Source organism: Haemaphysalis longicornis, unplaced genomic scaffold, assembly GCF_048455015.1.
Source record: "Haemaphysalis longicornis isolate Haplotype H1 unplaced genomic scaffold, Haemaphysalis longicornis Haplotype H1 scaffold_4, whole genome shotgun sequence".
NCBI classification, from domain to species: domain Eukaryota; kingdom Metazoa; phylum Arthropoda; class Arachnida; order Ixodida; family Ixodidae; genus Haemaphysalis; species Haemaphysalis longicornis.
In genome coordinates this window covers 190,424,035-190,450,029 of record NW_027526361.1, presented here as the reverse complement: position 1 = coordinate 190,450,029, position 25,995 = coordinate 190,424,035, and the positions used below count along the sequence as shown (strand labels likewise).

The following is a 25,995-nucleotide window of genomic DNA, read 5'->3' as shown; positions in this document are numbered from 1 at the left end:
TATTTGTTAGCGAGTCGGAGGAACAAGGCTTCGATGGTTTTGCCTAAACGCTGTCTGTAAGTACATGCCATCTGTGTGTTTCAGTAAACGATTTTTGAGAAGTTAGTTCTGTCTAGTCTTTGAACGGTAGATGCACGTATCCAGCACTGCTTACTGGGAGATGCGTTCAGAGGCGGCAGCCGCCGCAACCATGTACTTTCGCCGCACTTTCTAACGAACTGATCCTCTATGAGTTTACCTCACCAACAAGTGCGTTTTGTACGCCGGTGCGTCTTATACACCAGTGCGACTTATATACGTTTCTTGTTTTTCCCCCGGAAAAACTGTCGTTCTGGGGGAAGCGCGACTTATACAAAAGTGCGACTTATAGACCGGAAAATATGGTAACTTGTGCAGTGCAGTGACCTGAAAAGTGGTGGTGGTTCTGTTTTATTACAGTCAAACCGCGTTGTAACGAAGTAGGATCGGGACAGCAAATTAGTTCGTTACATCCGATATTCGTTGTAACAGTAGAGGTAAAAATCGGCTCCAACAAATAAAAAATATGGCTTGCGCAAACGTACTTGATACAGAAATGAATTTTTCTAGGCTTAACCATAAACAAGACAACCCTTAACCTTTCTTCTTCTTATTGCCTTTCAACCTCAATCAACTGGAACATGAGTACGTGGAATTACAACAGAACAAACTTCACTTGACAAAACAGACCTGCGCCCTTATTTATTTGATGAAGGATGTGATCTTTGCCTGGTGGCTACTCACAGCGCGTATCAGGGGCCGAATTCTCTAACACAACAAATTAGCGCCATTGAAATGCATGTGTTGTGAACTTGGGGCCGTCGCTTTGGGGTGCTCCTCATGAGGCACCCGTTGGCCCTGAGAAAAGCAGTGTGGCAAGGGCGCGAACTGACACCCACTGCCCCCCGCTGCTTCGCTTGTCGCTTTTTGCTCTTGCCACACTGCTTTTCTCAGGGTTACCCGTCATGAGGAGCACCGCAAAGCGACAGCCCCAAACCCAAAACACATGCGTTTCAACGGCACTAACCTGTCACTTCAAAGCGACGCCCTGTCGTGTTAGAGAATTCGGCCCCAGGATGAAGTCTTCCACAGTGTACACGAACAAAAGGGCCTTTATACTTCTGCAGTGTTGGACAACGGCTTTTCTTTTCTTTTTTTTTTCAAGTAGCTTCTCAGACTCCCGGTCAAATATTCCTTCGTTATATCCAATATCGCACACAGCTCGCACAGTTCCAGCTTCGTTATCAAAGTATAAAGCGTGGCCAACCAAAGTTTGTATTTAGTTCGCTATAGACGATAATTCACTATATCAGTGTTTGTTATAAAGAGGTTCAACTGTATTTAGAGCCACCAGCAAGACCACCATTCTAGCTGAGGTCACAGAAGGCATACGAAGAGTGTTCACTCAAAAATAATTGGCAACATTTAAAGAAGAAGTTCTTAAACGAAAAGCATTTCAACTGATCCTCCTTATCCTTTTCATTTGAAACCCCTGAAGCCGCTGAAAATGTAAACTTGATCTTTGCTATGAAGCATCCATACCCTTATGGCATGTGTTTTGTGTACAGTTGACTTGAGCACTTTGCCAAGGCTATGTGGAAAAATCAGGCGGCCAAAAGGGGTGCATAAAAGAGTGCACTATAAGCGGTAGAGCACAAGCCTTTGAGGCCCACTGCCCCCCCACCACACGCCAATCACAACTCATCAGCATGTTTCCTAATTCGTCACCCTTTGTGGAGTACACTGGCAGAAACAACAGAGGCATGGCTGGGCCTCATTTTAATACAAAAGAAAGGGAACTTGCACAAACTTGTCTCCTCAACAATGTGGAACTGCAGTGCCCTATTAACTGCAATGGTGAATTGAAATACTGACAATGTGAGGCATCCAGAGAGCCGGGCTTGTGTTACTCTTGCAAGCGATGAATAATGGAAGAGATCCAAAACACTTGTTTCTTTTAACTCTTTCACTACGGCGCCATAGGCAATCGGAAGCCGGCGTCCGATGATTTCAAATCTCCCGCAAAATCTGAAACCCGCGCTCCACAGACAGCTATCGCCATCTGGTGTGTTCACTGGCAACTTCTCTTTCAATTTCGGTTTCGTTTGTGTATGTGTCTCGTGTGGTGGCGGTGCAGCAAGAGAAGTTTGAACCGAAGGTAGAGGGGAGCAGGAGAAAAAATGGCGTCGGGTTCGCGCCGCGCTCCGCACAGTCGGACTGCTGTAGCAAGCACTTTGGCAGCTCCTGCTGTCCATTTTTCTGATTCCAGCAGCAGTGAGGGGTCAAGCAATGATGTGGGATCTTCAGATTTCAGTTCGGACGACGAAGCTCCGGTTCAGGTGCCTCGCACTTCAACAAGCGCTGGCAGGTAACTTCGTTGTGACTCCGCGCTGTATTTAGAAACAAAACGTGCTTCTTATCTGACGACTGCAGTTTTGATTTTGTGTTTAGGGTCTCGACAAAGTACGGCCAGGATATTTTGCCAAATGCACCGCGTCATATCGCGCTATTACCTTCAAGATAACCTGGCGCTCGTGTCAGATTAGCGCTGCAGGGTTCAGGTGCGACGTTTCTCGAGAGCGCTGAATTTTTTTTCGTTTTTTACCACCGAACTGATAAGGATTTTGTGTGAGAACACAAAAGACTATACTTGGATGCGCATTTTACAGAGACTCACTCACCCTTGAATGCCTTCACGGCGTGGTACAGCCGTCAGTTCGCTAGGTTGACGGGCCCTCAAAAATCGAAAACGTGGTGTACACTGTTTATTTATATATTGAATCATAGCCAAGGAACGTAGGAACAATTTGCATATCTTAAAATTCCTGAAATAATTTTTAGTCTCAGTAAAATTGCCGATTTGTGTTTTTCGTACACTTTTCTAGGGGGCTTTTTTCTGATTACTTGACGAATAAACTGTAAGTAATTGTACCTTTAACAAAACTGTTGCTTTGTGTTTGGAAGAGCAATCTATAAGCAACAATTTCATGCATAGCAAGGCTAAGTGTGTCCAGTAGCTCAAGAGAAAAAAAAACGTTTTGTAGAAGCACTAAAAATCGGCCGTTTCTCCGCCGTAATGAAAGAGTTAAGGACTGCTTAATTAAGAGTTGCCACTAGCACTGGAAATGTCAGGACAACCACTTCCCTGTACGGTCACAGTCACAGCTGTGGTGACAGTCACATCTGAGAAGGCTCCGCGCCAACAATGTTGAGCAGTTCGGCCAAGTCCTTGGGAGGCGAGTTGTCCTCCAGAGACTGTTCTTCAGCCACACTCTCTACTTGGACAACATACTCAGCACTGGGTGAACATGGAGATTCTGTCCTTAGGCTCGGACTACACACCAATGGTTGCACCGCACCCCTGTTGGCAGGCAGCACAGCCATGCCTGAGGGCAGGACACTGTCTGTTGAGAAGGGATCCCTGCTAGAAGTGGGCACAGTCACGTAGATCACCCTCACTTGCCCTTGTGCGCTGGGGACAGTTGCAGCCGGGACTAGATTGAAGTCGGAGCACGCCATCCTCGCCTCTTGAGATGCTTGGCTGACCTGTAACCGTTCGGCATTGTCCAAGTTGTCTAGCACCATGGAAGAAGATGACACGACTTCCTCAGTGCTGACGACAACTTCCACCACACTCTGTGACAGCCTGCTCTCCGCGTCTGCTGTGTCGGCTGGTCGCTGGCCGGAGGCCGGGACTAGATTGAAGTCAGAGCGCACTGTCCTAGTCTCTCGAGATGCCCTGTCAACTCGCGCTAGCGTCTCAGCACCGTCCTCGGCACCCAGTACCACGGAAGACGGCGACGCCACTCCTTCGGTGCTGCTGACCGCTTCCACCACACTATGAGGCTCATTTTCCGGTTGGCCAGTCCCTGGCCGGTCGCTGTTGGCCAGTCGCTGCCCGGAGGACTCTTGGTCGCCACTGCAATCGACCTGTGCCCAGTCGATGTTGTCCGGCAGGGTGTCCCCCGTGGGCGAGGGCGGGTTCCTCGGGGTGGCCGAGCTGGTGCCGTGGAGGTGCCGCTTGAGGGTGGACCCGCTGGGAAGCGCGAGCAGGCCCGACTGGGCGATGAGACGGTACCCTCGGGGCGCCAGGGCGTGCCAGTGGAGGCAGCTCTGCAGGGTGTCCTCCCGCCAGCGGTGCTTGGACTGGCCCAGGCAGCGCAGCTGCTCTTCCAGGAACAGGCACCGGGGGTCTCCGCGGGACAGCCCTTCCTGCCAGGGGACGACACACAGCCGCAGTCAGTGCTTCACCGCGGGCAAGCAAACTGTTTACCTGACTCAATGTGAAGCTAGCTCGAAAGGGTGGCTGGTTGGGCAAATTGGAATAACACGATGCGTCTGAAAGCACAAACTACCAACGGGAACGAGAGAAAGATGACACAACGTGCTTTGTGTCATCGTCATCTTATTCTTGTCCCGGTCGGAGGTTCACATTTTGCAGGAACAAAAATGTGGAAGATGGGCCTTCTGATGAGTTTCTCTTTTCTTAGGACTGTCATCAGCGACTGAGGATGTTTAGTGTTCATGAACACGAAGTTGCGACCTCCAAGGGTCGAACTGAAGCGAAAATTTGCTCGTTTACTTCACAACACATTCAAGGGTTGGCCCCTTTTCCAGGAAATTGGTAAGAACACTGAATGAAATCCCGGGTGAATTAAAAAAACACGATGCGGGAATGTCATGTTCGATGAGGTACCTCTGGGTGTCAATATCCCTTCAATAGCCCTATCACGTTCAGAGGTGCTGTTCATAAAGAACACCCACGCATTGTGCTCCTCGTGCCCAATTATTCATGCACAAGCGGTATAGAAACAAAGAAAATAAAGTGAAAGTTGTTTTCTGCAGTTCCAAACTAAACCCATCATACTTTCACCTCTTTTTGCACTTTGCAACCAGGGTGTCGAACCGGAGCTTTTTCAGGTTCGGCTCGGGTTCAAGCCTTTCACAATCGGTTCCGGGTTCGGTTTCAGAGTACCATTCCGTTTCTGTTCGAACCGGTTCAAGCGGGTTCGGAGAAAAAAAACAGGAGTGTTTGTTTTTCGTTTTATTTTTTTAGTGCTCATTTTCGTTTCTCTGTCAGGCTGGTATTAAAACAAATTCATAACGCATGTTTTTTTTTTGTAAATGTTGACTTCGGCAACTTGTCTGTACAACCCAGCACAAAATGTTTACCTTGGAAGGCCAACGACTACAAGAGACTCGGACTAGCAGGGGAGGCAGTGCTACTACATACTGCCATGTATCAGGCTAAGCGTTCACCCACTTATTCACGTGCTCACGTCCCTAGCGCAAAAGCACGCAGCTGGACTCTCACTCGCCGTGCTTGCTGCTCTGGGTTTTAATAATTGCGTGGCTATGGAATACAATGGTAGTTGCGCAGAACGGACACTTTGGCGCACCTTGTATGCCAGAAACATTTTACCTGCCTGGAGCTTCTTTTTTTGATGGATTCGCTGGGGTCACAACCTTCCATCCGCAAGTTCACGGCGGTTGGTGAAAAACTAAGGATACGAGATTGGCCGCTTGTGTTGCAGTGATGCTGGTTCCAGAGCCAGCTTGGCTGTCGCAGCTTCAGATCGACACAGTTAGTCTAAGAACTGAGGCCACATCCCATTCGCATTTCATTCCGGTAAAAGGCGCATAATGTCATTCCTTCAAGACTTGTTGGCATTCCATTCTCATTCCACTCTGGGGTCGCGAAAAAGTGGAATGAATCCGGAGTCACTCCACGTCCGGAGTGGTAACTGCACATCACTGACACGCATGCACACACACAAACCTGTATTTTTGCTCAATGAGGCAAGTAGTGCTTTTGCATTGAAAAGAAGATTGGTTGGTCCGCTACACTTTTCGTGTACCTACAGTTTCAACAGCGTTTTATCTTTAATGCGGGAGCATAGCAGTGCTAGCAGGGACGACAACTGTCTGGTGTCAGCGTCAACCTCGAACTGTCAAGCGTGGCAGGTGGTGTTTAGGCTGATTTCATTCACCCCACCTCCCCACTGTTAACCAATGGGCCGGAAGGAAGGAACGGCTAGAATGACTCACCGACCATGGGGAAACACCGGCGATAGTAACTTGCAATGACACTCCAGCGACACAATACACCAACTGGGTTCTAGTAAGGATAGTAGCTGAGTAAATTCATAAGCAGCGGTAGCGATTGCTGTTACTCCAAGGCTGCAGAACAGAAGCACAAAGGAAGGGAAGGTGTTCAAAAAAACGGTACTGGATTTCCTTGGCATAAAACCAGTTGATCGCTCTTTGTTCTTTGAGTTTAGTTGCTTCCTACAGTGTTAACTAATACAAATACTTGTTTTGAAAACCCTTGCATGAATACAACATGCATTAGGCAACTATTTACTAACGTCAGTGTGAAATGTCAATCTTGATTACTAGGGTTCAACACGCCGATGCTACGCAGGTGATGAGGCGCACCGTAGTGGAGGGCTCCGGATTAGTTTTGACCACCAGGGAATCGTTAACGTGCGCCGAAATCTCGAACATTTGAAATCTCAGACGTTTTTGCTTTTCACCTCCATCAAAAAAGCGGCCGCCGTGGCTGGGAATCGAACCCGCAACCTCGTGCTCAGCAGCGCAACGCCTTAGCCACTGAGCCTCCGTGGCGGGTGAGATGTCAATCTTACATTAGAAACAACATAACAGCGCAATATGTGCATAAAGAAGGGTATTTTATAGCATTTAGGTTGTCATCACCCAACAAACTTTCTGGCTTTTTTAAAAGTGCGCAACTAAATTTTCTGATTGGTTGTTAGGGAGAGTGCCGCAAAATTTATAGATGCCAAGGACCCCAAAAATAAGAAGGTTGGTCCGACCGACTCAATATTTTTTTGTTCGCTCTAACTGTTCTGGGAACTGGTTCAGAATGGTTCCTTCAATTCGTTTCAGATTGGGTTCAGTTCCAAACTGGCGGAAAAAATACCGATTCGGTTCGGTTCCGGGTGAAAATTCGGGTTCAATTTTGGTTTTAGGTTCAGTTCCGGTTTGACACCCTGCTTGCAACATCAAGACAATGTCAATGTCAATAAACTGGGTTAGTACTTGCATCAGCCTGGCATCTGTTTACTAATAGCGTCTATCCTTGCATTGACAAATGCTGAGCACTATTTTCTGGAACTGAGAAGCACATAATATTATACTAATATGTAACAGAAAGAAACCTGCAGTAGTGTCCAGGTGAGCCACACTTCAACAAGCATGCTGTCATGCACCACAAAGAAGCATTCTATGTTTACTCAGCATGCCTCATGAACAAGCTCAAAAGTTGGCTGCAGTTGGAGAAAACCACAACACTCGTTCATTAAGACTTAATTTATAAAAATAAAAGCATGAATCTTAAATGATTTATTCGTCCAAGAATGAAAGCTTTATGCACGGCAAATAAGAAAAACTAAAGTTATGCCTGTCGGGTTTGTCATCGGGAGCGAAAAGGAGCCGCGCTGCAAGCCAAGCCAAGTAAGAATGGAACACTGTGAGCTGTTACGGCGGCCTCCGAGGTGGCTTTGCAGCTGAGCCCGTTTTCTCTGTGGTGTATGTTAGTATGAAACTCTACGGCGAGCAGGAAGTGAAAGGGCTGATGTCAGCTTACAGCACCCTTGCGATCGGCGCAAAGAGGAGAGCACTCACCTGGAACCGGTTCAGTTTCAGCTGCTTGACGAAGGCCTGCGCCTGCCTGGCCTTTTGGCACGCGGCCGCCAGCTCGGTCTGCAGCCGCTGCCTGTCAGCCTGAAGCTTGAGGCACTTGCGCTGCGCCGTCCGGAAACGCTGCCACATGTGACGTAGCCGGACCTGGTTCAGCCGCGTCTGTGAGCCCCACGTCCGCACATGGCGCTCCGGAGGCCGATTCACGGGCTCACTGACGTTTCCTCGTTGACCTTCTTTAAGGTCAGAGTGCGTCGAGTGGACCACTGGCGGCAGGTCTCCTTTGGCGGGCTCGGTAGCAGCAGTTGCTATGACCTGCGGCGGAGACTTCAAACTGACCAGCAGGGGTTTCGATGCTGCGGCTCCAGGCACTATAATCCTCACCTGGCTTCGCATGGTGGGAGGGAGGAGTCCCTTGATAACCGGGCTGTTTGGGAGTTGCACCAAGCGCACTACCTGCTTCGGCGGCGGCGGTTGCAACGCCCCACCTGACGTCGTTTTCCGTGCGGGCGCGCTAGTTTGCAACGACAGTGTGCCAGCTTGCAATGCCGACACATTCTTTTGCAATGCTGGCATGCTAGTTTGCGACGCTGACACACTAGTTTGCAACACTGGCACATTAGTCTGCGATGCTGATGTGCCAGTCTGCAACACCGACGTGCCAATCTGCGACGCTACCACATTAGTTTGCGACGTTGGCACGCTAGTCTGCGACGCTGACATGCTAGTGCAGAGAGGGACTGGTGATGGCACCGCCTGTGGTTGCCCAAAAGGGGGCGCTGGTTTAGCTGAGCCGGGCGATGATTCGCTGCGGGCTGCGGGCAGTGTTGACGGCACTCGTATTCTGTGTGGTGGGCTAGGATTCTTACTTGCACTCAATGCCGTTGCCCCGACTGCCACTGGAAATGAGCTCGCTTTCGCCTGGTCAGCACTACTCCTCCTGCAGCAAGGCACTCTTCTCTTTCTTGGCCCCGTCTTCGGAAGACCTACTGGATTCTTTGGTGGTGAAGATGCTGGTTGTACAATGGAACATGTGGAAGATCCCAGGGACTTTTGGCTGGGTTTCTGGAAAGAAGCAGCCGTCTTGCCGGCTGCTTGTGTACTCGCCGCTGCCCGCTGTGCCCTCGCTACCCTGAGCACCTTCGTTATGGGGCCCATTGGCTCATCCTTCTCTGGAGCCCTGCAGTCAACCGGGACACTGTCCGTTGAAGGCCTGCGTGAGGAAATACGCAGGGCTGCTCATTACACGGCAGAAAGGGAACGCGACATAACAATCTCAGCTACTCACCGAGCTTAAAGACTAACTTCAATTTGGACTAGTTTTTCGCGCAAAATGAGACGGTGAAACAGGGCAGGGATGGCGACAAAATAAAGGAGGGACACTACAAGTGGTGCCTATCAACTGTGCATACAGTCTAAACCACTTATAAGAATATTGAAGTGCCACAGAAAAGCCATTGTTATACATAAGCAGTAATTGCTATAAAAGGGTTGGGCAGAAAAAGTGGCAGCTTACCGAAACGGACATGGTGTTTGCTTGGCGAGACAAGCGTCAAGTCACAATGCTTAGTTATTAAGCCCACAATGCATCTGTGCAAGAAGTGACCAGGACACAATCAGGAGGAAAGCAAGTGCCGATGAATAAAGCGGTGGTCATATGTGACTACACAGAAAACATGGGTACAATTGGCCATGCGAATTACTACTGTGTGAGCTACGAATTCTGTCGAAAGGCGATGAAATGGTGGTTAAAGCTTCTTTTTTTTTTCTGCATTCTAGAGGTTTCCATTGTGAATAGTTATACTTTGAGGCGCACACATCTGCAGAATCGTGGTAAGAAAGGGCGGCGACACCTGCGGTACCGCCGTAACCCCATCCAACAGCTGGTGGGCGACGTGAGGGCTCGAGCCAAAAAGTGGCAGTTGTCTGCATGTAAGGCTGGACAGGACGAGCCATTCCATCTACAAGCTCCCAGGTCAAAGCAACAAGAACTGTGCTGTTTGTAGCGACAGAAAAACAAAATGAGACAGAAGGGAAACTGTGTTTTTCTGCAAAACCTGCCACAACAACCCTGGCCTGCATGCAGGAAAATGCTTCGAGCAGTTTCACACACAGCTCAAATATCGGTAAAGAAGTTTCAAGCAGAATGCAAGAGAAAAAATAAATATCCTGTGAGTTTTTTGCATACTTTGTGTTTTTCTTCGTGGCACCAGAAATATTGTCGTGGGCCCGAATGGCCGGAAAGTTGGTAAAAGTTCCAGACAGCAAAGGGTTAAGTTTGGTGTCGCAATGGCAAGTTTAGCCCTTCCCTGCTGCTGGTGGAACGGTAGGCCGGGGAATGGTAGGCTAGAGAATGGTAGGCCGTTTGGCCTTAGTCACCCATGGAAAAACAACTAAAGAAGCAGTTCAGGGAGATATGGGCTGGGCGTCGTTTGAAGTTCAAGAAGCGCTGAGTAAAATATGTTTTGAGATGAGGTTGAGACGAATGGATCAACGAAGGTCGGCAGCTAAGGTTTTTAGGTACCTATACTTGAAAAGCGTGGACACACAGTAGTTAAAGGAGCCATGAAGAGAAAATACAAGTTCGTTTAATTTGAAAGCACTAGGATTCAGTATCTCACTCAGCTCCATTAGAGCCACAAAAGGTGTTTTTTTAACGAAAAAAAAGCAAGAAGTATTTAAAAACTTTCAAATATTGCGCCACAGTGACGTGTTATGAGCAAGAATGACGTCATACGGGCCAACAATAAAATATAATTTTTAGTGCGTTAACTGCACGTTAGCATTCAAGTGATGCGGTCAAATGGAACTAGAGGCCCCATTACAGACGTCCAGTCATGTGTCGTCGCGACAGGTCAATTAGGCGGCCGCCAATCGCACAAACAAGGTTCCGTGACGTCATAGAAAAGTTGCGGGAAATTGCCTAGGGGGTCGCCACAGCTTCACACGTTTTCTTTAATATCTCCATTATTTGTTCGAAGATTGCGATGATATTGGTATCATTGCTATCGGGACTAAGCAGTCTTTCTAATAAACCCAACTTGCATTTTGTCTTCATGGCTCCTTTAAGGAAGTCTAGAAGGCTAACGGTGAAATACGGAAAGAACAGTGGAGGATACAAAACAGCCAAGGTAACCAAAAGGAGGCAAGGCAGATTGAAACCAATAAATGGAGAGAAAGCATGGAAGCTAAAACGTCGTTGTACAGGGCTGAGAAATTGAACATCAGAAAGGAAAATTTCTACCATAATTCCCAGGGCAGTGCTTTGCTTTTTGAGGGTAGAGCAGGTTGCTTGCGAACTAAGAGCTTTGTGGGGAAGTATTCACAAAATGATGGGGTATGCGTGGTATAAGGAAAAGAAACAGAAACTATAGGGCACATAGTGTTAGAATGCGAGGGTACCCATCGAAATCTACATGAGGGAAATATTCGGCTTCCAGAAGCCCTAGTATTTAAGGGTAGCACAGAGGAAGTTAACTTCAAGGCTGTTGAGGGGACGAAAGGAAGATTAGAATGCTGGTGGACGAAAAGCAGAGAGGGGAATACTGCCTAGAACAGTTACCACCTGTAACAGAAAAAAAGTATTTTGTGCCTAATAAGTTTCTTGTGCCTGCCCTAAGCAGCGCTAGTATTAAACCACGAGTATAAAGCATAGGTATATTAGTCCTTTTTGGTAAGATGGCGTGTCATCACCCCGCTACAAAGGGGAAGCCAATAGTAATCATCATCATCATCATCATCGGGGTGACAGGCTGCTTCGTACTCTGCCAAAGCACTGTAGCTTGTGCACCGCTCTGTTGTTGTGAATAACCAGGCCCCGCCCCCACAACGTGGCCATTTGATCCGCCACCAAAACTGGAGCAGAAAAATGGCCCAGTGGGAGGGACTGTGAAGGCCACCGTCTGGCTGCGGTCCACGCAGACTGGTGACGCGCTGTCATGCTACAGCGGTCCAAAAGAGCGATTCGGTCCACCACATAAATCCGGTTGTTTAGCGAGGTTCGCTGCGGTGTCACTTCCACTTTATGGATGTTGGTGCTGTGCGTGCACTACATCAGCAGCAGCAGCAGGGTTGCCCGTGTAGAGTTTGCGGAGCGCGAGAGACATACCACTGACACGTCTGGCCTTCAGCTTTGGCGTTCAACGTTCAGCTCCCTTGCTCGCGCCCTCATAATTCCTTAGTCGCGCAGGCCAGGCCTGCATCTCACCGGCTGCCGGCCGTTGGCTCAGGTTTCCCTTGGGCCTTAACAGTAAGCACACGCCCCAGCCTGCTATACAGCTAGTTGAGACCAACGTTGCAAACAGAATCAAATAAGAACAGAGGTAATGTGCGCCGCTACCTTCAGTCAACCAAAGCAAGCTCAAATGCTCGAACATGAACTTTAAGGTATGCATACCGTTTGTTCTTTTCAATCTGCACAGGGTTTGCGTTGTTGCTGTCACAGCACATACACGGAGCTTTTTCTGCTTGTGAAGGCATGCGAGTGTTTGCAACACACATCACTTTGCAATGAAAAATATCCGTCCAAATACAGGGGGTTATATGAAAAGCCGCTGCCGTATTTATGGCTAAACGCTATTGTTTCGACATCGCCATTATGGTTCTATGACCATATAACTATAGTGGCTAGAATATGCTGGCTAGTGTGTCGAGCGGAGCGCTTCGCTATGGGAGAGAGTGGTGCCGTTTGCAATGAAAGCCCACCGATGCCTTCAGATGGCGCCGCTTGGCGAGAGGGTGCTGCCTCAGCAGACGATGCAGTTTTGTCACTTCGGAAGGCGGAAAGGTGGCCTTGTGAGTGCGTGATTAAAGTGCTTGTGGTTGCATTTTTTCTTCGCCGAGATGCACCGTTTATTGTTCTGTGTGGGTCTTGCACATGTAAGACATTCCGTTAGCCCCTCCCAGCAGTTTCGGGCTGATATTGCATCGGTTCTGCAGGCGCACGCAAGCATCTGTGCCTGTCACCAAAACCGCTCTGTGTAATTGTAAAACAAGTTGACAATGCCAAAGTGATGGTGCAAATTGATGACGTGCTGATTGCGCCGCTGTGTAAAAGCAGCTATCGCCCAAGCAGCATGTTTGCCGATTCAGCCGATGCTACGCGGCTTTCGGAATAGGAACGTAGCATCAGAGGAAAATGCAGAAGGGTGAAGCTGGCTACAGTTGTTTGTGGAAAGTATGTTCAGAGCAATTGTACCGAGCGAATGCTATCACCGGTGTTACAACCAGCCTCCCTGGGCGATGCGATATTTACGATAATCACATATTATCTAGAACACATCGTGCTTGGAGTGTCAGCAAAGAGAAAACCTAGAAATATTCGTGAGCAAAAGACTGCAACACAATGTCACAAGTGTGCTGCGCCGGATGTCGTTCGTTCTCTCTCTCTCTCTCCGAGTTTGGCACAGTGTGCGTCATGAAAAAAATTGGTGCTGGCAACAGAGCTCCCGCAATTGAAAAGGGCACCATACGTCGTGGTTCTGAAGCAGCAAGCGCTGGTAGATCGGATAACGGAGCTGTAAACTTGCAACGGCGGCTAATTACGATATCTAGTGACATGGATATGAAAGTGCCGCTTGTGCCAGCGGTTTTACTAGGTAACGCCTACTGTGGCGCTTAAGACAATAACTTCGCTAACATTTCCATTGAAAAGATGGCAATGTTTGGAACACCTTTGCTTGGTGTGCAAAGTGGCTGCCATGGTGCGGTGTACCCGAACAGAAGAGGGCTAAACATGTGCACTCTTGCAAAGAGACCGGTTAATAAAAAAACGATGTTTCTTTGACAAATCTCTCTGGTGAATGCTGGAAAGGATGATACAGGAACGCACACTTCTTACAGAACCGTGATTTTACAGAGAAGTCCTTTCTATTTACGAAGACCGCTGGGGAGTAGGCCTGTGCTTTTTTCAAGCAACAACGCTTATACACAAAACATGCTTCTGTTTAAGAGTCGATGAAATCAACTGACTCAGTTCACCTACTGTGTCTGAAACTAAAGTTAGCGCAAGAGCACTACAAAGAAAGCCTATACTGTTAAAACGGCGCTAGAACACACCTTTGAGAGCATGGGATGTTCGAAACGCAATAGTTTTGCTGAACTTCATACACGCTTTCGCGCAAGGAACATTCTCTAAATATGCCACTCTTAGTTGAAGCCTCAAAATAAACCCCGAAAGCTGTCATTAGCTCCCTCCATAACAGATGTGGTCTGCTGAACGAAAGCAAAAATGCAGCACGGCTCTCGCCGAGGTTGTGGGGGCGGCGTGGCCCGCACCCTCCCGCCCGGCAGCGCCCCTTGTGGCGACCGGCGGCACGGCATTCATCGCTCGCGGTGCCACCTGGGGGGCCGCGGTCGGCACACTAGTCAGTATATTCTAGGCACTATAATATGACTTGAGTCTCGACTGCAGCGACGCGTGGTAGACCAATCTGTCACTAATCAGCACCCAGTGACGCTGAAGAGGAACACCCAGAGATTGGGTTTCCGAACGCACCGGCGTCGCTTTCTCGCCTGTCCCTCGGCGAGCCCTGAGGAGGAGGAGGAGGAGGCCGGAGGGGGGAAGATGGAGGGCACCGCATCTGGCCGCAGCAGCCGGATCTTGACGTCCTGGCGGTAGTCCTCCTGGCGGAAGTGCCGGCTGCACACCTTGCTGCGGTCGCTGGGCACCCACTGCGTGCCTGCTGCACCTTCCACGCAGTGTTGCAGAGACCGGTGGGGAAAGAGGGAGCACACACTATACAGCATACATCTATACTACAGTCGAAACTCCTTACAACGAAGTAGTATCGGCACAGCAAATAAGTTTGTTATATCCGATATTCGTCGTATCAGGAGAGGTCAATATCTAAGCTGCTTAAAATGCTAAAACTAAATAAAAGTGTAAACTGGTTATACATTATATGCCTTGTATTCCCACTACCGGCAGCGCTGGCTCGTGGCCAAGTAGTCTGGAGCGCTAGGTATATTACTCTGCAAGTCGCAAGTTTAAATCCCTGAGGGTACATCCTTCTTATTTTTCTTTTTTTTTTTTGCAAGTTGAGTTCTTTGTTTTTGGCCGATGTTTTCTATACACTGAGTTTACCATTTTTGGGCCGTAATGTTCATTGCTCCACAAGCGAGTTCGCAGAACACGCGCAAACTGACACTGACGCGCTAGTGAGTTCTCGTTGGTGTGCTGAATTGCCATAAACACCTACTGCTTGCGGGCAGTGGGCACAGGCCAGAATCAGCAGACCCTTGGCCTGGTGTGAACACGCTTTTTACGATACAGGCATGAGTGAGGCAAGCTCAAAAGAAGCGCATGGCATTTGAGCGTCTGCGGTGACACGTAGGGCGTCCATCCACTGCGTGGGCCTCCGCTAGTGATTGCTACGATTCCAAGCCATACTGGTAGGCTTATCTCAGGCATTTTACAACCGACAACATGACAGAAGCGCGGTGTGGCAATTATTCAGATATCGAGAATGCGCATCCAACGATAACGTCGGATGTCAAGCACATTGTTTCACAGAACCAACACCAAAACTTGTTTAAATGCTAGTCTTGGACATCGTCCAATGACTAACACCTTTACCTGACGTAACTGAGATTAGTTGGAGAGGGCGCCACAAACCGCGCATGGTAGTTTTTCTTCTTTCAGGCTTTATAAAATAAACATCGCCTTATCACCCGGATAAACGATGAAAAGTGTGTTCATTTAAGCCAGTCTACGCAGTGCAAGCAAAAACGGGAGCTTGACAAATTCACTTCAGTGTCCCTTTAACAGCCGGCGGAAATGACAGCGCATTCCGTGCCATCTGATCAGTGGTCTCATTGCCCTTGGCACCAACATGGGATGGAATCCATTGGAACCACACATTAAAATCCTTGCTGCTGAGTCCTTGCACAAGCTGTAAGGAACACTGACAGACCCTTTTCGTGGGGATCCCACGCTGCAAAAGTTGTAGCGCTGCTTTCGAATCAGCCAGAAGCAGAACTCCCTGCAGCTTCTATGACTTAAGTTTCCTCAAAGCAGCCGCGATGGCAATACACTCGGTTTCGGTGGAGGACACTATATACGATCCAGGCGTGCAGTCCAGGAAACTTTGGCATATGGAATGACATACGCCACTGCACTAACCCCTCTGTGTGTATCGACTGAGCCATCCGTAAAAATTTGAAGATGATTGGGATAAAAGTTCTCCAAATGTTCAAGAAGCAAAAATCTGGCTGCTTCCACTGGCGTGTTTTGCTTGAATCTCATTTGAGGAACGTGTAGATGACACTGAAGGCTCTCGTAAGACCACGGTGGCATTGAGGTGTGAATTTTCCCCGGCCACTGATGGCACAATATTCTCAGTGTCAAGAGCAGTGTGCACATGACAGGCCATTCTTGTGTGAAGCCGCTTTATTATGGCTCTTCCAGCGCTGGTTTCCCCCAGACACATCTTGTGTATGTCTGATGAGAAAGTTCCTTTGAGATGTGCTTTCGAGTCGAAATTGTCATTAAAGAATGTGTCCTTTAGTATGCTCTTCACAGAACATGTTGTTTACAAGACATGCTTGGATTTCGTCAGTCTTGCAGTTTTTTCTTCTATTTATTCTCTGGTGATTCCCCCCCCCCCTCTCCCTCTCAGTGTTTACTTTTATAGCTTTCGTTTTTTTCCCCTGGTATTGTTTCTCTAATTACATCATTTTCCTGGCCAATCCGCCTCAGCGGGTATGAATTGGTGCCACTACGATTTCACTCGTACCACCACCATTTTAAATTTCAGGAGTTTAATGAGCCAAATTTACGTCTGGGCTGCGAGACATACGAGACACACTTTGCAATAAGCCAAGGCTTCCCTGTTTACCTGCCCTAAAACACTGCAAATGTTGAACATGTTCGTGTTGTAGTTTGTTGCGTCCGTGTTCGGTTGCGAGCTGATGGAATACTAGATAACACTAGCACAGGTGCCTCTGCATGCCCGCCACCTCGCATTTGGTTTCAATACCATGTTTGTCACAATAACCTCTCTAATTCTGCGATGTTTGTGCACAATGTGTCAGTGCAGAATTTCTGACATGCAGCAGTTCACTGTCCTCACGTTTCCGATTTGCTCATGCAGTTGCCAAACCGAAATTTCTACGAGCAGCTGTTTTTGCAGTACACCTCTCTGCACGGTCACTTTTCGTCGACGGCCTAAGGTTTAATGAATTAAATTACCAGACTAATCCCCAAGTCAACGTAACAGTAGATGTGGAAGAAATGAAAGCTAGCAAAAACCTGGGAAGCACCACTTTGTTCACGAACTTATTCCAACACCAAAGGCATCACGGTGCCGTCTTTGGGGCCTCTAGTTTTGAAAATAAGTGGGTTTCTTACAAAACGATGATTGATTGCAAGCTGGTTGGCTTGGCACCGTTCACGACAGCAAGCTGACAAAAGCTGACAGCAAGCTGGCAAAACTGACAAAACAGTTGGGTGCTCCAGTTTTGTTTCTTTCTCGGCTTGCACTAAGCCAGCCAAAAATCTGCAGTCTGATAGCACTCCAACTGAATCAGATGGTCTCGCCAGGAGCCGGCATTCAGCAGACGTACAAGATTACTGCGCCCCAAAATTGAAATACCCATCAAGGAAGACTGAACAACTCAGCAGACTTTCTGAACTACTTCAGCGGTAAACCACTGCACAGTTCCGTGGCTATCATCCCGTGCGGTGGGGTTCCAAATTTCGAACACGCAAAACTCGTGGTTTCGGCCTCGGTTTCACTATAACCCCAGGGAAAGTGAAATTATTCTTTAGCAATAGAAGCGACTCGTAATTCTTAACCGACTGTTCCTTCCCAATCGAGGACTGCTTGTAAGCAGTCCCTACAAAACAGCTTACAAGCTCCCAAACTACGGCTACATTAAAGCACTAACACGGACAATGCACGAAACCTGCAAGCAGAGCGCAGCAGCGAAAAATTTCGATCATTCCTTTTTTTGCTATGCGGGTGAGCTTTGTCGGTCTGAGAGTGGCAAACCCCGCTTTTCCTTCTCTTTTGCTGGGTGTATACTACCTTCGGCTTTGCGGGCGATCCGTCGGAGCCACTCGAAGCGGACATTGGTGACGGGGAACTCGTGAAAGGAGTACTTCCCCGGCGACCCCTGCCTCGACTTGCAGAACGGCACACAGCACTGCACCATGGTTGCACGTCGCTTCGGGGCTATCACGCACGGTGTTCTCTGCAGAACGTCCGAGCACGCGGAGGCATCAATCCGCGCGTTAATGCGTGCGCGCTCTTTCGCCGTCCAACTGGTCCAACCTACGCTTCACACCTTCCGCTGTCAAATCCTCGGTACGACCCTTATTTGCAACTTCGCCCAGTGACAACAGTCCAGAGCTTGTCTGTTGTTTTCGCCGCTTTGTAGACGTCAACCCGTTGTCGGACCGCTGCTGCTAGAAGTTCCATAAGTGAATAAATAGCCTGTGCGCATTTGTTTAGAAAAGTTATTACGAGCGTAGTTAGCAACCTTAACGTGTCTTCAAAGCCTGCCCACGTCACGCTAAGCTGCGTCAAAGACTCAACCACGCCAGCATGGAGGAAAGAATACTCAGGAGAGGCCCCTAGCATCCCAATGCATTGCGAAAAGTGTGGAGGAAGTTACGTCATTTTTCTTGAGCCCATGGACAATGTTGCTTACTCGTTTACAACTGCGGCGGCCAAATTTGGGCAAATAGAACGGACAAATTTTTAAGGCGCTTGGTATGCCGCTGCCTCGCTACGCTTGCAAACCAGCGCAGTCGCTGCGACAAACGTTTTTAAATTAGGCCAGTTTGAAAACTCTGCCGTCGGAGGCGTCTGCGTTCGCCATCCCGCGAGCCTGTTGCTATGACAACGACAAACGCTACTTTGCCAGGCTTAAGAGCTGAAAAATCGTCCTTCTATCTCAAAAACGAAGGCCGTTTTTCGATTGAAACTTTGGGTGAGGGTTAGAATGGGCAAATTGAAGGCGAAATCAACAGCTTAGAACATGATATCGCAGCGAGGAATTAGCGACGAAGCTGTTTTCGCTTCGAAGCGGGAGGGCAGGGCGACGCCATGTTAGTCAAATCAAACCGGAGACAGCAAAGTATGATGGGATAGAGTGCTGGGCTCCGTGGGCTCAAGTCATGGCGGGACTCGGCTTCACAAATGTGACGTCAGGGCCTCTCCTAACCTTTTCTTTCCTCCATGCACGCCAGCTAACACTTGAGGGCGCCACAATCCAAGGTAGTGATGTTTATAGTGATGGAAGTTTTACACAAAGTTTTCCGCTCAGCGACGTTTTCCCGGTTTTCCGCCCTCCGACAAACATATAAATGAACTAGCTATTGCATTTTGAGTTCACCCATGTTGTGTTTATATTTTAACGCTGATCCGGCTGCGTTGCAAATGAGCTCGACCGGAAGCGCTTGAACCACGATCGACTACAGTCGGTCGAAGTTTAAAGCGAGTGGAAAATTTCTCGGCACGAGTAAGTTTTATGATGTGCTTTGAAGCCGAAAGCCTAGCGTACCTTTTATACGCTTGACCGTACTTCAGCACAGCAGCCACGCTAATACTCCAGCTATACCTCCTCATTCCAAATTCATCTCAACCCACCTTAATCCACCATATTCATCCTACTTCAGTAAGACTTGTTGATGGGCTAGTTGGTCCACCATAATAGACCCTATGCAAAATGCGCCCCGCCATCTCACGTCGACTCCGGTAACTAGGTCCGCCATTTTGGTACGGTCGTTTGAAACCGAAACCAATTAGCAAAACATAGAAGGCGGGCATTGACCGCTCTTGGTGATGGACTACAATGTCGGAGCATTGCTTCGTGCCGCAGAGCACGCAATGCGGAAATACCGGTTCAAATCGAGAAAAGGTACGTGAAGTTCCACGCTTTTGAACGAACTTTGTGACGCGAACTGTGCCGGCGCGAGCAGACACGCTGGGCGCGGTGCGCTTGGAGCGAATATTTGTCGTTGGTTCGCTAAGCGCGGGGTTCCGTAGTCGCTGTCCGTATGAAAAATACAGCTGTGTTGGAGTTCTGTTGTCCAGCCTTTGTATTCTAAATGAAGCCTGAGCGTGCGCCGCCTATTCACGCGACTGACAGCGGCGCTCGACCGGGAAAAAGTACCACACGTTGCCAAAATTAGGCTGTTTCTTTACTCGTCCCTGTGGTTCTGCGCCCGCTTCATTTCATTGTTGAATGGTACCGCTTAGCCCCTACACGAGCTTTTATCTTACCTAGGGCTGTAAACAAACTTTTCTTGCCGCACTACGCCATCACGGCGCGGTTGAAAATTTCCTCTGTGGCGGGCGCGCACGGAATGGGAGTGTGTTGTTGGTTTCTTTACGTTGCATTTAGCCGCGTGTCGTTGCAGAAGTGGCGAACACTGTTTTTATGATGATCTAACGGTGGAAAATTCGAGCTTTTGCACTTGGTTCCCGATTTGCCGGGCTGAAAGGTTTGTTGTTACGTCAAGTTAACTTGGTGCCCATTGTCATTCCAGCAACGATGTATTTACTGTCGAATATTTTGCGACTAAAATACACTCACTCCTCTAGTTTCTCACATGCTGCATGCATGCCTCCGACGTAATGATAGTGGCCATTGATGTAGGTAGCTGAGACAATTTTCAAGTTTTATTCAAAAAGAAAAAAAGAAAACGGCCACAGTTGCATCAGGCCGCCGCGCATCAGCTTGAGTGCTTTTGCGTTTTTGTGGATATAACTGTGGATATAAATGGAACAAAAAGAAGCATTCGCACACCCCTGCATGTCGCGGTCTAGTAAACACGACGTTGCCCAGCCTCTGCGTGCTTTCGAGATGACCATGGCGAAATGTGGCATGAATGCTTGCTGGTAGCTCATAGGTGACCCTTCAGGTGCCATGCCAGTCCTTGTTTCTGTCACTGGAGGGGGGGGGGGGGGGGGATTTTATCGCGGGCTTCTCCAGTCAATGTTTTGGACACTCGCTGGCTTGATGCCCTGCTGTCTCGGACGTCCCCACTGTTGTGGCAGCTCAGTGCACGCAAGCTCCGGTGGCGCCTCTTAAAACCTTCGGCTTGCAAGAGGGCGAGTAGGTGCACAGCAGCCAGGATGTTACTCCATGCTCCACTGCGACCCGCCGGGCACTCGCACGATGCCTCCCCAATCGCCCCACTGTCCGTCTCAAAGGTGAGGCACACAACATAGGGCCGGCCACTTTTCTTCTGGGAGCGAAAGCAGCTGCTGAGCACATGGATGAGGCCCAACCTGCAAGAACAGAGAGAGTATCAGTAAATAACACTCAGGGAAGAACAGGATAAAAGGATAGTCCGCTACAGTTTATGGCAAAGGGACAGAGCAGAAAGCAGTGGCCGCAAGGAACAGACTCAAAATGACCAGATTTTGTGTCTTGCTTAACACTGTTGCAAGGGCAATAATCTACACCTCAAACAGCAATGATGTCAAAATTGTTTGTCAAGTTCGAGCGTGCAAGTATCTCTGCATGCTTTGTTAATGCATTTTTCAAGAGAAGGAAGGTTAACATTTAAAAACCTCAGCGTGGGTAATGATGTATACCAGTACCCGCATAATCGTGTTCGTCATAACTTAAGCAAGCAATAATATGATTATCTGGAACTCACTTCCAGAATCTTTCGAGATAAACAGGTAAACCTTCGGGCTATACCGATGACCCATCGAATTAAAAAAAAATCTTTTAGTTCAGTGAGTTCGAGCTAACGAGGTTTTACTGTATTATCTATTCGTGCACACCAAAAACATGCGCTTTAAAAACAAACACAACCACCCCACCGCCAAAAAAGGAGAAGAAAGACACACAAACAGATTTTTGCGTAGAGCATGCGCAATAAATAATGAACACACACAAAAAAAGAAAACTCAAGGCATATGTGCGCTTTTGTAGTTGACTTCGCCGCAAAGCACGATTGCTTTGCGGCAAACGCGCGGGCGGACGACCGTCACGGAAAACGGCCGCAACCTTTCCGTAAACATCTTCGCCAAAAATCATCCCGTAAATTCGATGTACAGCATTTGAACATACCTAATCCACCCACTAGCGGTACGGTCTGGCGATTGTCTCTTTCAGGGTTACTGCAACAGGGTCGCCGCTACGCATTTGCGTGGTAAACAACAATGAACAAAGTGCTCTACAAATGCTCATACCGGTTAACTCGCGTCAAGTAAAAACAAAGAAGGATTTACTTACTGCGAGTCGCACGTGTTTGTCCGCACCGATGAAGGCGAGCAATGCGCCTCAGTGGCTAGGCGGCATGCCCTGCTTCGCTGCCGCTCGGATGGGTCTTTACGCGGCACCCGGAGTGGTATGAGTCTTCAGACACACTCGGCAGCGCAGGCAAGTCCTTCGTCCAGAATCCGCGGTTGAGAGCCGGAAAACACCGTCCAGTCTGAGCCATACCGCGTTACCGTCACCTACTCTTCCACAGTAAACAATACGGGACTTCCCGATCGGCGCCCGTACCAATATGGCCGACGGTCTCGTTTACATCAGTGTTGCTAGATCACCAAGCAGTTTCGCATAGGGTCTATTCATCCTACTTCAGTAAGACCTGTTGGTGGGCTAGTTGGTTCATGCACAAATTCACAGTGAATTGTGAATTTTCCGGAAGTCTTTTATGATTGCCTTTTAGTTTTGGTTTCAGTTTCCAGTTTTGTGCCGTCACAGAGTACATGGTTGTATGTGCTGTCGTCATTTTGACGTTTCATGACGTTAACGGGCACCAGTTCTAAAGTTCGCCTTATTTCTCTTAACTGAAAGCGCGCGCTTCTTGGTCGGCAATGAAAAACGCGACTAAATGCGCCGGACATGACAATGTAGGACCGTCTTTGCTATTCAACAACAATACATCTTATATACAGGGTGTTGCGGCGATAACTGGAACACTTTAAAAAATTTTCCTGAGCGATCCGCCGCTCTGTTCGCGCTCAAACTTCACACAAAGTTCGCATTTTGTGGTCTATTTTGTTTGACACCGGGAACAACAACGGTACTTACCTGTTTATTCTGAAAATAAATAAAAACGATTTTCGCCTATGGGAAAATGGCAGCTGATTTGGACGTGCGAGCCAGCGCAAGTTGATGTTGGAACGACGGAACCACCTGCAGAGTGAAACGATCAGAAAATGCACCTAGAAATGAGCTAACAGACGATCAGAAAACCCGGTTTTCGGTCTCGCACGTCCAAATCGCCGCCATTTTCCCATAGGCGAAAATCGTTTTTATTTATTTTCAGAATAAACAGGTAACTACCGTTGTTGTTCCCGGTGTCAAACAAAATAGACCACAAAATGCGACCTTTGTGTGAAGTTTGAGCGCGAACAGAGCGGCCGATCGCTCAGGAAAAATTTTTAAAGTGTTCCAGTTATCGTCGCAACACACTGTATAAGTCACTCACTCTCTGTGATTGGCTGAAAAGGCGTGACGAAATTTAAATAGCTAACGAGAACGTTACGTCACGCCATTATACTAACCGATTCCCAGGAGGCTTGCCGAAATTTTCTCAGAGGCAGGATATGTCGTCGCCAGGCCCTTCGCACCATTGCGAATCAGCCGCCTGAAGGGGCACAGATCATATGGTTTCCGGGTCATCAGGGACAGACCGGGGGGAATGACGCCGCGCACGCATTAGCCCGCGATTCCTTATTCCGGGCGTTCATCCCCGCTGGTTGCCCCCCAGGCAAGGGAGCCAGCCGATCACCTTCACCCCCTTTACGTGTACTGCCTACAGGGTGATCAGGGCCGTAGCCAGAATTTTTTTTCGGAGGGGGTTATGGGTTTTGGGAAGACGGTAGTTTTGCAGAAAGCAACAGTAAGTATTGCTTATGCGCTGCCTGGAAAAGATTTCGGGACGGGTTCGAACCCCCAAACCCCCCCTCTGGCTACGGCCCTGAGGGTGATACTTCTTGAATAGAGGCTCGGCAGGAGGAGATTTCCAGCCCCTCATCCCTCGCTCACAAGAATGGAGGAGGTGTTACTCCGACAGCTTCACACAAACACACTTCCAATTCCCGAAACCCTACATATATATACTACCCAGACATCTGCAGTGCCCGCTCTGCGACCAGTCGGGAGATTTACTTTACACGATGTGGCACTGCACACAAAATCCCAACATGAAGAGCATTACACCGAACAACAGACTCACGACACAATGGGAGACCACCCTGCTCAACCCGCACCCAGATTGCCAAAAATGGCTCACGGACCGGGCTGAGAGAGCTACTCGTCGGCCACCGGCAGCCCCGGATTAGCGCGACCATGGCTCTGAGCAAATAAAGTTTTTTTTTCTCTCTCTCTCTATTTTCTCTTTTTTCTCTCTCGAATCCCTCGGGGGTAACGAAGCGGCACACGCCGCTGCCCGCGCTCACTCACACCGGGCCGTTTCCCACGAGGGCCACGAACCCCCATCGGAAGCAGCAGTTAAGCCCACCCCGCTGCAAACATACGCCGAAATACTCGCCCACTACAGGAACGAGCGTCGCAAATACCCATTCCCCCACCCGAACCTCTCTCGCGATGAAGCTACTACTTTCCGGCGCCTACAGACAAACTCCTACCCACATAACACCCTGCTACATGCCATGTATCCCACCCAATACCCTGCCACATGCAACTCCTGCCCCCACCCAGCCACCCTGTACCACATTGTATGGGAGTGCCAGCAATCCCCTTCCCTCACCCCTAACCCCAACCCTACTTATGAGCAGTGGGTGGAGCTGCTGACCAGCTCCGACCTTCCACACCAGCGACGATTGGTGGAGAGGGCACGGATGGCCAGCATAGCCCAAGGCATCCCGGACTAAGGAAGCCTCCCACCGGGCGGGTGCCCTAACATCAGCACCTGGTCTCCAATAAAGTTTATTCATCATCATCTCTCTCTCTCACGTACATTGGGAGGCTTGTGTCACGATTTAGTCCCGCGTTCGTGAACCTGGGAGGGTAGGGGTACCCTCCAGCCGAGAGACGACATGCAGCGTGCTGGTGGTGACGGTGACTGACCCCCGAGCAGCCGTGCTCGGAAGTGTTTATTGCCCGGCCACACACAAGGTTGCCCACCGAGCCTGGTGGGGCCACTGAACTTAGCGGCCAACGAATATCAGGGATGGGGGGCGCCACACACTTGTCACACCCCTCACCCCCAAGTTTGTTTGTCCTACACAAACACAAAACACCTGTCCCCCCGGCGAGTACCGGTCCGGAGGTCTCCGCAGTCTCTCACTGCGCCGGAGCACAGGTGTCGAGGCCGTTGTGGCAGCATTAGGTGCTGCCTGTGTCACGCTCGCACCAGCTGTCAGCCTTCCCGGTGTCGAAGGACTTGCGCGTGGTGCCGCAGTGGCGCGAGTAGCACCAGCCCCTGGTGCTGTGCTGGCAGCGGTCGGTGAAGCTGGCTCCCCTTGAAGGAGTCCAGGCTGAGGCAGTGCAGCGGGCCCGTGGCCAGGCAGCCCGGCTGCGCCAGCAGGGGCGCCAGCACCTACTCGGGCGCGTACGGGTCCCCACACACCATGCACAGCATCAGCCGCAGGTCCGGCCGGGGCCCCGCGACCGCGGGCAGCGCCTGGTAGATGTGCAGCCGCTCGATGCTCTCCACCAGCGCGCACAGCGCCTGCTCCAGCCGCACGGGGTCCAGGCCGCCGCCGTCGTCCACGAAGGGGCACTGCGGGCTCTTGGCCCGGTTGATGCCCTCCTCGTGCAGGAAGTCCCCCTGGCCCGCAAACACCATGACCAGGGGCAGGCTGTGGAAGGGCAGCTGGTCCTCCTGCTCCAGGTTGGCCAGCAGGGTCTTCTCGAGGCTCTCGCGGATGTACTCCAGCCCAGCTGGCTGGCGTACACGCACAGGCAGCCCTGGGGCAGGGGCTCCGTGCGGAACGAGTTGTGCGGCAGGCCCACGTCGCCGCCGATGATACTGAAGTCCAGCGCGTACTGGGCCTTGTCGTCGAGCCGGAAACCCTGCGGGAGCACCTGCCGCATAGCCTGCGCCACCAGCTGGGCGCTGGCCCTGGCACCCAGCACCACCAGGTGCAGCAGGCGGCCGTTGGTGCCCAGCACCCCGCCCCCGTTGGTGCCGGCCTCTTGCCGGTGCAGCAGCTGCTCGATGACGCCGTCCATGCAGTCGGGCTGGACGGGGCAGTGCTCCCTCTGGCACCTCAATGCTTGCCGCCGTGCCGGTGAATGTCCCCACCTCGGGCTGGAACAGGGCCTCGAACTTGGTCAGGAGGCTCGGGCCGTCTGCCACTGCATGCACTGCTTCCTGGTACTCCGGCAGCCTCACGCCCAACGCCAGGATCCAGTTCCGGCCCAGCAGCG

At 49.8% G+C, this 25,995-nt stretch overlaps 1 protein-coding gene across 1 annotated transcript; it reads right to left on the bottom strand.

The window, feature by feature from the left end:
• Positions 1–413: 413 nt before the first annotated feature.
• On the bottom strand, positions 414–18,206 carry LOC144179597 (uncharacterized). The gene is made up of 4 exons (XM_077708015.1): positions 17,709–18,206; positions 14,177–14,369; positions 7,666–8,893; positions 414–4,230 (listed from the first exon to the last, which is right to left on the bottom strand). Exons 1-4 carry the CDS (start codon positions 17,833–17,835, stop codon positions 3,196–3,198), a joined length of 2,583 nt encoding a protein of 860 aa, XP_077564141.1. The 5' UTR covers positions 17,836–18,206; the 3' UTR covers positions 414–3,195.
• Positions 18,207–25,995: the final 7,789 nt, after the last annotated feature.

What these genes read in the sequence shown, in the direction of transcription:
- LOC144179597 (XM_077708015.1), bottom strand. Translation starts at nt 17,835, where the DNA reads ATGGTGCAGTGCTGTGTGCCGTTCTGCAAGTCGAGGCAGGGGTCGCCG. An exon ending in GATCGCCCGCAAAGCCGAAG is followed by an intron (nt 14,370 to 17,708) that starts GTAGTATACACC and finishes ACTGCGTGGAAG; the next exon opens with GTGCAGCAGGCACGCAGTGG. An exon ending in TGAAACTGAACCGGTTCCAG is followed by an intron (nt 4,231 to 7,665) that starts GTGAGTGCTCTC and finishes GTCCCCTGGCAG; the next exon opens with GAAGGGCTGTCCCGCGGAGA.